We start from the raw sequence: 13,024 nt of genomic DNA on the forward strand, positions 1-13,024 counted from the left end.
ACAAACACGGGCGAGGGGGCCCAGCCCCGGGCGGGGCGGACAGGGTCACCCCGGAGCTGGCCCGGTCGGGCGCTGCGGAGCCCGTGTGGTCAACGCGCACAGGGGCTCCGCGCGTCCTAGCCCTGGGGCCTCGACAGCGCAGCGCGCCAGGCCGAACCCGGCACCGCCTCTCCAGGTGCCATGGACCTGGCACCGTCCATCCGAACTCCACCCACTAGCCCGACCCAAGGCCGGCCGACCCAACACATCAGCATACGGACCCAGCCAGCCCGTCTGAACCCAATACCGTCCGAACCCGGCCTCCCAAGCGGACCTGGTACTGTCCCTCCGAAACCCACCCACCCATCCCCCGGTAGGACCTGCTACCGCCGGTCCAAACCCGGTACCGTCCGAACCCGGTCCGCTCATCTGACGCGGGACCGTCGGTCCGAAGCCGGTACCACCTAAACCCGGCCCGGCCGTCTGAACCCGGTACCCGCCTCCGCATCCAGCACGGTCCGCGCCCGGCGCGGCGGTCGGACCCAGCCGCCCGCCGGGACCAGCCCCGCCCGGCGCGCGCGCAGCAGCAGCACCTCGCGGAGGCCGGCGGCGCGGGCGGGCGGGGCGGCGCGGGCGGGGGCGCGCACGGCGGGCGGGGCGGCGCGGGGCGGGCGCTCGGGGCGCACTCACACCGGCCGGCGGCGGACGCGGGGCCGGCGGACGCGGCCGAGCAGCCCGCGGAGCAGAGAGCCGAGGCGGCCGGGCCGGGGCGCAGGGCGCGCGGGGGGCGCGGAGCCGGGAGCACGGGGCGCCGGCCGGCGGGGCCGAGGCGGACAGGCGGCGAGCCGGGCCCGCCGACCCCGGCGCGCGGCCCCTCGGCCGGGCCGACCCCGCGGCCAGAGGATGTCGGCGGGCGGCCGCGACGAGGAGCGGCGGAAGCTGGCCGACATCATCCAGCACTGGAACGCCAACCGGCTGGACCTGTTCGAGATCAGCCAGCCCACCGAGGTGCGGGCCGCGGGCGCGGGCGGGGCGCGCTCACCTGCGCGGGGCGGGGGGCGCCCGGACCGGGGGACGTGGGGCGCGGGGCGGGGGCGGGGGGCGCGGCGGGGACGCGGTTGGCGGGGTCTCCGCCCGAAGGACCTTTGTCCCCGGGGCGCGCGGGCGTGTGGCCGGCCGCGGGGCTCGGCGCCGGGCTCGGCGGCCGGGCGCGCACAGCGAATGTCGGGGAAGTTGTTCCGACCGTTCGGCCCCGCTGATAACGCGGCCCGGAATTGAACTCCGCGGAGAGGCGGTCCCTCCCATTCGCTGCCGGCGCTCAGGTGGACGGGCGGGCGCCCCTCCCCGCGCCGGCCGTGCGCGCGGCCGCGGGCCGGGTCTGGGGGAGGGGGGGCTGGGCCGGGAGAGGGGCGGGGGGAGGGGGAGGGCGAGGGTCGGGAGGGGGAGGGGAGGGGGGTCGGGGCGATCGGGTGGGGGCGGGGTGGGGGGCTTTAGGGAGGGAGGGGAGGGGCGGGGGGCGCAGGGCGGGGCGCGCACGGTGGCTCCGGGCCTGGCTGGGGGTAGCCCGCCCTGGGCGTGCTCCTGGAAAAGGAGGAAATCTCGCTCGCCTTCGGCCTGGGACAATGGTAGTTGTTTGTGGCAAAGAGGCTGAAAGAATTCCCAGCAGTTTTCTGTTTTTTAAACAGGTCTCCTCCCCGTGCGTTGGTCTGGGAGCGGTGTGGGAGGGCCGTGGAGGGGAGGGCTCACGGAGGGACCCTGAGAGCCCATCCTCCAGCCGCGGGAGAGACACCTTACCCGGGACTCCTGTCCTCTTAGGAAATGGTTTTAGTAGCATCTATTTCTGATTTGTCCCCGTAGGTAATTACAAGTTAATACTGTTTACTGAAATGCCGTCTTTGGCGCCCCAGTCCTGTTGGACGAATTTGAACATTCTCATGAAATTGAATCCCTTATCATTACATCCCAGTTAATAGTTTTGAGCAAACTTGACTTTTAGCGTCTCAGCCTCTTGATTTTGCCCGTGGTGGGGGGGAAGATCCATTTCTTCCGTCTGCACTGGCAGAGCCATTCGTCTTAATCCGTAGTTGAATGCCAGTATGAATTATTAGGTTCAGGTTGCCAATTTGAACACTGATGATAAGTTACTCCTGGTTCACAACTTATCTTCTCTAATGATTTTACGAGTTAGGTGCTAGTAAACAAATTAATAATGCGTAGTTGTGTTCATTCATAGGTTTATTAGCAGGTCTTTGAAAGGTGACGTGCAGTCATTTAGCCTTCAGGATTATGCTGCTTTTCAGAATAATGAGTTCATTCTTCTTTATTCTGATTTTAAAAATTCAGGTGTAAAATATTATTTTGGTACATAGTTGTTTTGTTTTTCTGTTTGAATGCACCTATTTATAATTATTTTTTTCAGAAATTTCCCAAGTCTAGTTGAGAAAAGGAATTTTTTTTCAGTTTAGTGATAGATAATACAGTTTACTCTTTGGGATTCTGAATTGCATTGCCATTTTTAAAAATCCTGACTCAGAAACACAGTTGATTTTATTAAATTCTGTTTTTAAGCACTTGGTTGAGACTTTTTCTCTCCTTTCTAAGATACACTATGTGAGTAGTTTTTAAAGTAGTAACTGGTCTGTCATTCAGAGAACTATGTTTTTTCTGGTTGTTCTGCGGGTGAAAAGTTGCTGTGCAGATGTTGAAGCAAAGCAAAAGTTGAAGGACATTTCAGGCAAATGGTTCTATATTTCATTTAGAAGTGGCAACCCACTCCAGTGTTCTTGCCTGGAGAATCCCATGTAAAGAGGAGCCTGATGGGCTACAAGCTATGGGGTTGCGAAAGTGTCAGGCATGACTTAGCAACTGAACAACAACCTCCCCACTTATGACTGAACATTTCTAGAAATGATCCTCCAGGATTATGTTAGAAGGTGTTTCTTGATGAAATAAATTGGCTTTTTAAAATACTTTTTTGTTAGCTCTTACATTATCTAGTACCTAGTTTCCACTTTCATTTTTTGTTTTCTGGAGAACCTTTGCATACTGTTATGTTTATGTTTATTCTGGTCTTTAGAAGTTTAAGCATCACATTTAGCATGTATTTTTCATTATCATGAAGGTAAACTAAAGTTAATAATTCCCTAAATCAATATTTTAAAGCCAGTGGATTCGAGTTGCTTTATCTAAACTTTTTTGTCTGAACTTTTTTTAATATCTGGGGAATGATGAATTTTCACTCTATTTGTCCATCACAAATCATTTTTCTTGCAAGAATGTAACATCATTCTGGCCTTTATTATGGTCAATAAATGCTGAGCAACTTTATTTCAGAATTTGATTTGTAAAAATAAGATGTAAGCCATGTATTTACATATTTGGAGAATCTTTTTTATGTACATATACAAGTGTAGTTGTTGGTGTGTTTTCTTTTGACAGCGGTTTTGGAGGGGTTACAGTGATCAGGATCTGTTACCAAATTACGTAACTATTGACCGTCTGTAACTGGTGGTTTCAGACAGCATTGCTGACTGCTGATCTGGGATGTTTATGTTTAGGGAGACGATAAGCTTGGCTTTTTGGATTACTCTCACTTTTAAAGAAAATTAGAATATGTTTTAACATCAGCTTCGTTAAGTTTGCTTCATACTCACCTTTGTATGTAGAAGGGCTTCCAAAGAAGAAACAGATTATATTTTATCATTGTGTGTTTTTCATCTCCAATTATATTTAAAATGAAAGTTGATGATCTAAACTTAGAGTCGGTGCTTTATCACCAAGAAATTCATATTAAGCTGAATTAATATCTTGATTACCATGGAGAGCTATAGTGCATGATAATGCTTATAAGAGCTTCTTAGTCCTGCCTTTCCTTGTCTTATTTTTAATGTTAAGCCTTCATTTCTTTTAGGGGTTTCTGATTATTTATCGTGGCAGAGTTCTTGTTGCTAATCTCTGTACTTCCTCAGAAGAGGGCTTCTCTGGCTACCCAAAAGTCTGCGTGTTGTTTTGGGTGTTCCGTTGTTTATCTTATCCTAACTTTGTCCTTATAGCCTTTGGTTTTGTCTGAATCCTTCTCTGATTGCATGAAGGCAAGAGCTTAGAGTTTTATTGTTTGAAATATCACTTTTATGTCTATCACATGGTATGTGCTCAGTAAACACTTTGTGAAAAGAATGCTGAATATGGCTTCCTTTTTGTGAACCTTTATTCTTGACTAAACAGAGATATGTGCGTTTTAAAAACAGTGAAATCGTCTGTTCGGCTGTTAAATATTTGTCGTTTCATGTCTTATTCTTTTGCGTAAACTTTACACCTGAATGCAGAAACCTTGCTAGGTAGCTAGTTGACCACTTCACTTTTGTGAGATATTTGTTTTGTGTATTACTTATTCAGTTCATTGCCTTTTTTTGGCATCCATGGGGAAAAGGTAACCTAGAATTTTTGTGGACACCCCTGTATTCTTTATTGAAGGTAAATGTGTTACACTTTAATACTCTGATTAGTCTGGAGAAGGAATGTGGTGCTTCATACTACCCAGACTACCCAAAGGTGCGTGTGAAAAATAACTTGTGGTTTGTCAGTAGAGGTAGAGTAGGAAGTCTTCAGATGAGGTCGTAGTAATCGCATAATTTGGAACTGAATCTGGGCTTCTCTGGTGGCTCAGATGGTGAAGAATCCGCCTGCAATGTGGGAGACCTGGGTTTGATCCCTGGGTTGGGAAGATCCTCTGGAGGAGGGCATAGCAACCCACTGCAGTGTTCTTTCCTGGAGAATCCCGTGGACAGAGGAGCCTGGCGGGTTATAGTCCCTGGGGTCTCTAAGAGTTGGACATGACTGAGCAAATAAGCACAGAGTTTAATCTATACTTTGGACTAATGCTTAGGTTTTAACTATGCTTTATCATTACAACTTAACTATATTTGAGACTATTTTGGAAATAGCAGTTGTATTATTAAACTTCGGTACTTTGGAAGATCTGGTGACTAGTGTGTAATGAGCTAGGCAGTTGCCAGTGATGTGTTCTTAGTATTTATAGGTATCTCTATTCCTTTAAAAAAGATTTTTTTTCCTTCGGTAGTAATTGGTTGTGGTTTGTGTTTGTGGGTGTGAGGTCAGGGCACCATTGTCTCCTTACCTTGAATTGGAGCTGCATCTCAACCAGCTTCACTTTGCTGTGTTCCTGCCAACGAAGCAGTAATTTTGCTTTATGCGGTTTATGGACTTAATGGAATGTAAATGTTGTAAATACAGGCATTTCTAGAATTGTCAGATTTTGATTGCGGTTAATAGTAGAATACTGAGCTCCAACACTTTGGCCACCTCGTGCGAAGAGCCGATTCACTGGAAAAGACCCTGATGCTGGGAAAGATAGAGGGCAGGAGAAAAAGGGGGTGACAGGGTGAGATGGTTGGATGGCGTCACCAGCTCAGTGGCCATGAGTTTAAGCAAATTCTGGGAGATGGTGAAGGAAAGGGAAGCGTGGCGTGCTGCAGTCCATGGAGTTGCAAAGAGACACCATTTAACAACCGAACAACAGCAATAGTTGAATAGCAGAAGTGGTTCTTTCATATTCATGAAAAAATTTGATTCACAGAATACCAGGATATGATACCAAGTTGGTGGGATGTTTAAGAGAAAAAGGTTTAGGGTTATGTCAATAGGGATTTGATTGAGTAATTGTAGTATATAAAGCATTATTATTAGTGGTTGGTTATTATTCTGGTGGCATAGATTAATTTGTTTATAAACAGTTTTGCCAGACTTTAACTTGAGTGTAATATCAGAAAACACTAATAGATAATCCAGCAGTTATTTTGGTAGAACCTTGCTTTCCTCTTTTATACATAAAATAGATGGGAACAATATTTATGTAACTTAAAACTGAACTGACCTCTTCAGTGAAAATGATTTCCAGGTTAGGTAGAGTCTGTTGGTTTTTGTTCACAATGTTCCTGTTGCCTTTAGTTTCCCGGCTGGTTTTGCTTCAGGCGCACTCAGTTACCCTGATGATGCCTGGGACAGTGGTGGAAATGTGTGTGGCCCGCAGCCCCACATGCTGGGGGAGGACGCGTCACCGTCGAGCCTGTCTCTGCTCCCGACGGTGGTGCAAGCAGCAGGACAGGGGCTTCCACACGGGCTCGGGTCTCTCCTGGCTCCCTGGAAGCCCCCACCCCACCCCAGCCCACCCTGAGAGTGGCGTGGAGGGCCTGGCCGACTACTCACCGCTCAGCCTCACTGTTGTCTGCTCACGAGCAGTCTGGGGAGTTTGCCGTATTCTGAGTCACGGCTTGGTGGTTCTCTTTTGCTCCATTCCACACACGTTCTGTTCAAGGAAAGTCAGGCTCCGGCTCTCCACTAGTTTAAACCATTTGCTCCTTTAAAGAACATACTTTCTCTGTACCCTTGTCGGCTAATAGTGGTACTTTCCATGGTGACTTACTATTGTTTTTATTTCCTGCGTCTTGCAGGAGACCCAGCACAATTTCTAACTTGTCATTTCTTTTCGTGCTGCTGTTACCAGCTTTTAATATGGAGGCTGGAGGTTGCCAGTTTCCCCATTTTGCTTTGAGTTTGGTCTAGTTCTACATGGTTGGTAGAGAAGATGGGCTGGGGGCAACAGTACAATCAAATATTTAAAAACCACCGTGTTCTTAAAAGCGCATGCCTCTTTCCATATACATACTTCATTCTGGACCTTGGGAAGATGTCTTGCAGAGACATTATTTTTAGGTAGGTGTTGATATTATTTTCTGAATAAATTTCTGAGTGCTCCAGATTTACAGAAAAAAGCTTGTAAAATCTACCGTGGTTTTATATAAGTTTATAGTGTACCGTTATTATCCATGAGCTTCTTAATGAGTTCTTAGGTTATCTTACATTTTTCACTGTAATGTGTTTTTGTGTTGGCAAATACTTGAGGGGATTATTGGGGTGATTATTTCTAAGAGACATGGGAAATAAAAGTAAGAGTCAGTTTTATGAAGATTTCTAGTTTGAGCCTAAGTGTTTCCATTTCTGGCACTAATTCTCCTTTGGAAGATTGTCTTAAATCTTTTTCCATATTCTGTTAGGTTAACATCCATTTGTCTGTTTGGCACTTTGAATGGGTCTTGTACCCACGTGTGATTTTGTGCCATCAAGCATTGACCACATGGAAAATACTGGTTCTCTGAGTTATGTGAATTTTTTCCATATGTTGATAAATTTCTTTAAACCATATAAAAATAGCCCATTTGTTAATGTCAGCACTGACTAGAAAAATCTTAAGTATTGGGAAACTTCCCTCGAAGCTCAGTTGGTAAAGAATCTGCCTGCACTGCAGGAGACCCAGGTTCCATCCCTGGGCAGGGAAGATTCCCTGGAGAAGGAACCGGCAACCCCTTCCAGTGTTCTTGCCTGGAGAATCTCATGGACAGGAGTCTGGCGGCCTGCAGTCAACAGGGTGGCAAGAGTTGGACATGACTTAGCCGCTAAACCCCCACCAGCAAGCGCGGCTGTGGAGACCCGTTTTCGGAACACGGAGTCCCTGTCAAAACTCAGGTGTCGTGTTCGCTGGCGGCCCTTCCACAGGCGGCCCTTGAAGGAAGAGGCTCGCTTCCCTGGTTTCTAAGAAAAGGCCCGAGAAGCCGGGGTGCGCCCGCAGCTCTCCGAGGTGGATGTGGTTTTCCGTGAGAAAATGGCTTGTTCGGTCCACAGCGGCGTTCACGCAGCTTTCCGTCAGACGTTCGCTGGACTCCGAGTCCTTCACGCGCGCTTCCTATTTTAGCAAGTAGGGTGCCGGACAGAGGTACTTGAGTCCACGTCTGATAAGATTGATCGTCCCTCCTGTTTCATCAGAGACAGTCTTGGCCGAGATGGGCCCTCTTTAGGCGTGACTGCCGCAGGGACGGGACTGTTGTCAGCGCGGTGTTCCCGCGGGAAGCTCGAACTGCCTGCGTGCCGGCCGCCGCTGCGAGGCTCCAGCGCCTGCGGATCCAGGAGAGCGTCCGACCTCATCGCGGACCTGAGAGGGGCCAGGGCCTCCTGGGTTAGTGTGAGCGGCTGCCTGGAACACTTGGTGATTGCTTTTAAGAGTTTTGGTTTCAGTCATTTTTGTATTCTAAGGCAGATATTAAAGTCTATATTCATGGTTTTTTCGAACTAGGGCTATACAGTTAACAGATATGTATCATTTAAAGTCGAACGTAATACTCCTTCTGATAGAAAGATAGGATTTAACATATATTCACTTATTTTGCATATATTTACTTATTTTTTATAAATACCTGTTTTCATCTGTTGTTGTTCAGTCACTAAGTCGTGTCTGATACTCTTTGTGACCCCATGGACTTCAGCACGCCAGGCTTCCCTGTCCTTCACCATCTCCCAAAGCTTACTCAAACTCATGTCCATCGAGACGGTGAAGCCATCCAACCATCTCATCCTCTGTTGTCCCCTTCTCCTGCCTTCAATCTTTCCCAGCATCAGGGTTTTTTCCAGTGTGTTAATTCCTCGCATCAGGTGGCCAAATTATTGGAGTTTCAGCTTCAGAATCAGTCTATCTAATTCAGGACTGATTTCCTTTAGGATGGACTGGTTGGATCTCCTTGCAGTCCAAGGGACTCTCAAGAGTCTCTCCAACACCCCAGTTCAAAAGCATCAGTTCTTCGCAGTCAGCGTTCTTTATGGTCCAACTCTCATATCCATACATGATTCGTGGAAAAGACAAAGTTTGAGTTTGTAGTTATCAATAATAAGATGTAAGCATGTACATTTTTGCTGTTGAGAGATACTGGCTACAGCCTAACCGAAGGGTGACTGGAGGTTCATTGCTCTGATTCACTCTGGCTGTGGCCTGGCCCACTTCCTCCTGGTCAGTGTCTAGTTCTGAGCGTTGGTGTCTGATATCCCGGGTCACCTGGTTGTAGGTGTGTTGCTGATGTGGGCTCTGTCTTCTGGCGCTTGTCTGTCCTTCCAGGCCTCCCCTTCCAAGAGTGAGCTCGGCATGGGGCCAGCGACTGATCCTCAGAGGGCTTTCTCCTGCTGTTTGGCTGTGCTCCCCCTTAGCGTCACTGTCTCTCCTGAGAGAGACAGACCGCACAGATTAGTGTTTGCATTCTAAGATCCGCCATGCACAACGTGGGATTTTAATACTTACAAATAGTATGTGAGCATACTACTTTTAAAATTGCATATGGCAAAAACAAAATATGAGGATATTGAATATATGTTAAAGATTACCAACACTTAGGATTAATTTATCTACTCAGTGGCAACTTTTTGTAGCAGATATGTTGTGTGGTTCTTTCATGGTGATGTGTAAGTTCATTTGAAGCTTTGGTGACCATTTTCTTTTTATAGGTAGTACTACTAAATTATTTTGATGGAGCACTGTTTTTAACCACATAATGAGACATATTTATTAATAGACATGTTGTTTTAATTTGCCAGAGTAATACAATACAGATTTGAAACCTGAGTTGCTGAATAAGTGAGCCTGTGAACGGTTCCTTTGTAGAGGAGCTGGGCTTGTCTTACTCAGAGGCGGGTTCTGCCCAGAGCACCGTGGACAGTGTCTTCACCATGGTTCATGTTGAGGACCTCAAGTGTTTTGAAATATGTTTTTAATTCTGTTTTGGCAAAGGTGGCCTTGTAGACTTCATAGAATAATTCATGTGCTTTTATGCCAAACTTGACTTCAGTTTTTAAAGATAATTTTTTATAACCTTCATTAAATTGTTATTTTGGAAATGTCAAGAATGGCAAAATTAAGGCCAGTGAATCTGGAAAGGCACTAAAGAAATTTGTGATGTTTTATGGTTTATTTTTGAAGTATATTCTTGAAAATGTTATTAGACATGAAGGAGTTAAGGCATTTGCTTTCTTTGTATTATGAAAATTATATGTTTCTTTTGAATATTTGGGAAGTGTTTGAAGTATACGTACTTAGTTATTAATTACTTGCATTTTTAACCCAGTACTGGATCATTTGTTATTAATCATGTTATTAAGTTAACAGTTTTTGTCAGGAATCCAGTCTTTAAAAGCTTTGTAGGTTATCCTGATGATAGCTGTGATCCTTAGCATTCTGTGGGTGTGTAGTGTCTACACTTGACATGAGTGTGAGTCCATTGCCTGTGTCATCTTCCTTAGTTTTCAGAGCAGTCCCGTAGGTGGGTCGACAGCTGGTAAGCTGGGGGCAGTGATCTGCCCAGGTCGCGTGGTTCTGGAACAGAGCCTTCCTGTAACACAGCACTGTGGACTCTGAAGGTTTAAGATCACTGCAACAAAAACAGTGTTTGCAGGTTTTATAGAAAAATAATTTATAAATAGAACAACTTAGAGCATAATTTTAAGGAATAACCAGAGGCATGATATAATGAAACGTTACATGTATATGTATATATATCTTCTATTAGGTTGGTACAAAAGTAATTGCAATTTTGCATTGAGTTTTAAGTGATTATGATTAGGCTCAAATGCATCTTTATTAACCAAAATAGGAACCATTACAATCAACACATTTTTGCCAGTGAGAAATAAATTTGTTCCTGTAGCATAAAAATCCATGCTTCGGGATTTGCTGAACTCTTGGAAAGCATTTTCTGCCTCCTGCTGGTTGTGGAAGCATTTTCCCTGCAAAACTTTGTTGGGACGCTTGAGGAAGTGGCAGCCGGTTGGTGAGAGGTCAGATGAACGTGGCAGATGGGGCAACACTCGGCAGCCCAGTTTGTTCAGCTCTTGAAGTGTTGGTTGTGCAGCGTATGGTCGAGCGTCGCCCCACGTGGAGGAGAACTGGGCCCTTCTGATGACCAGTGCTGCCTGCAGGCGTTGGCGGTTTTCGCTGCATCTCATCGATTTGCTGAGCATACTTCTCAGATGTAGTGGTTTCGCCAGCGTTCAGAAGGCTGTAGTGGGTCAGACCCTCAAACATGACCATGACTTTTTTGGTAACGTTAGGCTTTGGGAAGTGCTTTGGAGTTTGTTGTCAGTCCAGCCACTGAGCTGGTCGTCGCCAGCTTTTCGTCACATGTCACAATGCGGTCAAGAACCGGTTCATTGTTGTTGCACAGAAGAGAAGACAGCACTTTAAAATGACAGGTTTTTTTGGTCCACTCCCGAGGCACCCACTTATCAAGCTTTTCCACTTTTCCAGTTTGCCTCAAATGCTGAGTGACTGTAGAGTGGTCGACCTTGAGTTCTCCGGCAGCTTCCCTTGTAGTCGTAAGAGGATCCGCTTCGATGGTTGCGGTTAATTAGTCGTTGTCAACTTCCGATGGCTGGCCACTATGCCCCTCGTCTTCAGGGCCCTTGTCGCCTTTGCAAACCTTGAACCCCCACTGCACTGCATGTTCGTTAGCGGTTCCTGCCCAAAAGTGTGGATGCTGCGAGTCGTCTCCGTTGCTTTGCGACTCATTTTGAACTTGAATAAAAAAATCGCTTGAATTTGATTTTTGTCTAACATCATTTCTGTAGTCTAAAATAAATATAAAATAAACAGCAGGTAATAAGTCATTGGCAAAAAAAAAAAAATGTGCGTTGAGATGATGTATAACATAACCACACTTAAGAATGTATTCCAGTCTCAGAAAAGTTCAACAGCGCAACTCCACAGCTCACTTTTGCACCAACCTGAACATAAACATGAGTATATAGACTGGAAGGCCTTGCTGTGTCTTATCTTCAGACGGGTGAGTGTGCTGTGTGGTCAGCGTGGAGTGGCCGCCCTTCTCTTCTCGCTGTCTGCAGATGTGGACAGCTTGTGTCTCGCACGGTCACCAGCAGCTGGAGTGTGAAGCGTGTCCGAGATGGAGCACAGGTGGCCTGCCCTCCCCGAGGCCGGGGTCCTGCCGCGTGGAGACCCTGCTCCGGCCGCAGGGCTCGGCCGGGGTCCAGCGTCTGCTCACCTGGCCCCTTTCCTCCTGCGGGGCCTCCCGCCGCTGGGTCTGGGTGTGGCCCGGCCTGTCCCTGGTCTGAGCCTGAAATGGAGTGACAGGCGAAACCTGTTTGCTCCCGTCACCGCCAGGGCTCCTTCCTCTGCCTTCCCGGGTGCGGTTTACATATTAACCAGCAGTTTCCCCAGGTGACACTGCGGTTTCACCAGAGTCCTCGGGAGCCGTGCCCTGGTTGTTGCTGACAATTCTAACTAACATCTCCTGAGTAAATAGTTGCCCTTCCCGATCTGGAAGGGAGGATTTCAGACCAAACAGCCAGTTCAGGGGGCCTCCCAGATGATCACACTCTTCCTTCTCTGCTCAGGAGCCCGTTTGCTCCCCTGAAGGAGACAGTGAAGCGTGGAGGAGCTTCCTCGGTGGGAGCTGGGTGTGCATTTCTTTTACGAGTCCGGGACTGAAGACTTGGCTTGGGGAGCTGCACGTCCGCGTGCCCGGGTTTGCGAGGACAGCAGCCTCCATGTGCTCCCTGAGCTGGTCTCCCAGGATGGCTGGACGCAGAGCACTTCAGGTTGTCACCCACCGCGGTTGCATTTGCCTCTCGATTCTTGTGGTTCATATTCCAGTGCAAAATGTAATTTAACCTTAAGGTTATTAGTGTTTTTTTACCGAGTGACTCCCAAACTACTGAATACTACGTTTGTGGTTTGTACAACTTCTAAGCAAGTTTCCAGTGCTCAGGAATGTTCCATGGATTAGTCTGATGACATTTTTAGACATCTTGTATGTGTAGTGACAAATGTGCATGATTGGTACCAACAGCTTGATTCTTGAGAAACTATACAGATTTTGCATTAAATAGAGTGATAGTTGCTGTTTGCTTCTATGAACTTCTGAGCAAAAAATTCAGAAATGGTTATGCACTTAGCTGAGGGCCTGAGTGTTGTGAGAAATTGCTTCTGTGGCATATATGTGTTTATTTCTTTTTTTAGTGGCTCAGTGCTGTTAAAATGATGACATTTAAGCCCTTCTCTGTCATCGGCCGGTGCGGTGTTCGTTCATTAAGAGGAATATTTTCCAAGTGCCCCCTGTGCTTTAGGTGCTGTGGGCAGGGCCTGGGCCTTGCGCGCGGCCTGCTCTGCCGTCCGGGGCGAGCGTGAGGGGGCTGCCCG

At 47.6% G+C, this 13,024-nt stretch overlaps 1 protein-coding gene and 1 long non-coding RNA gene across 15 annotated transcripts in view; both read left to right on the plus strand.

Annotated features, from left to right (window-relative positions):
- The first annotated feature begins 839 nt into the window (after positions 1-839).
- Positions 840-13,024, plus strand: part of AFDN (afadin, adherens junction formation factor) — a 110,269-nt gene continuing 98,084 nt past the window's right edge. For all 14 annotated transcript variants that reach the window (XM_061130507.1, XM_061130510.1, XM_061130520.1 and 11 more), the window contains exon 1: positions 840-987. In XM_061130507.1, the coding sequence (XP_060986490.1) occupies positions 883-987 (105 nt within the window). In that variant the 5' untranslated portion in view covers positions 840-882. The remainder of the gene's footprint in view (positions 988-13,024) is intronic.
- Positions 6,186-11,860, plus strand: LOC133047320 (uncharacterized). The gene is made up of 3 exons (XR_009690717.1): positions 6,186-6,711; positions 7,304-8,038; positions 8,939-11,860. It is a non-coding gene; the product is annotated as an uncharacterized LOC133047320 (long non-coding RNA).

The sequence above is a fragment of the Dama dama genome, chromosome 26 (genome assembly GCF_033118175.1).
Source record: "Dama dama isolate Ldn47 chromosome 26, ASM3311817v1, whole genome shotgun sequence".
Classification (NCBI taxonomy): Eukaryota; Metazoa; Chordata; class Mammalia; order Artiodactyla; family Cervidae; genus Dama; species Dama dama.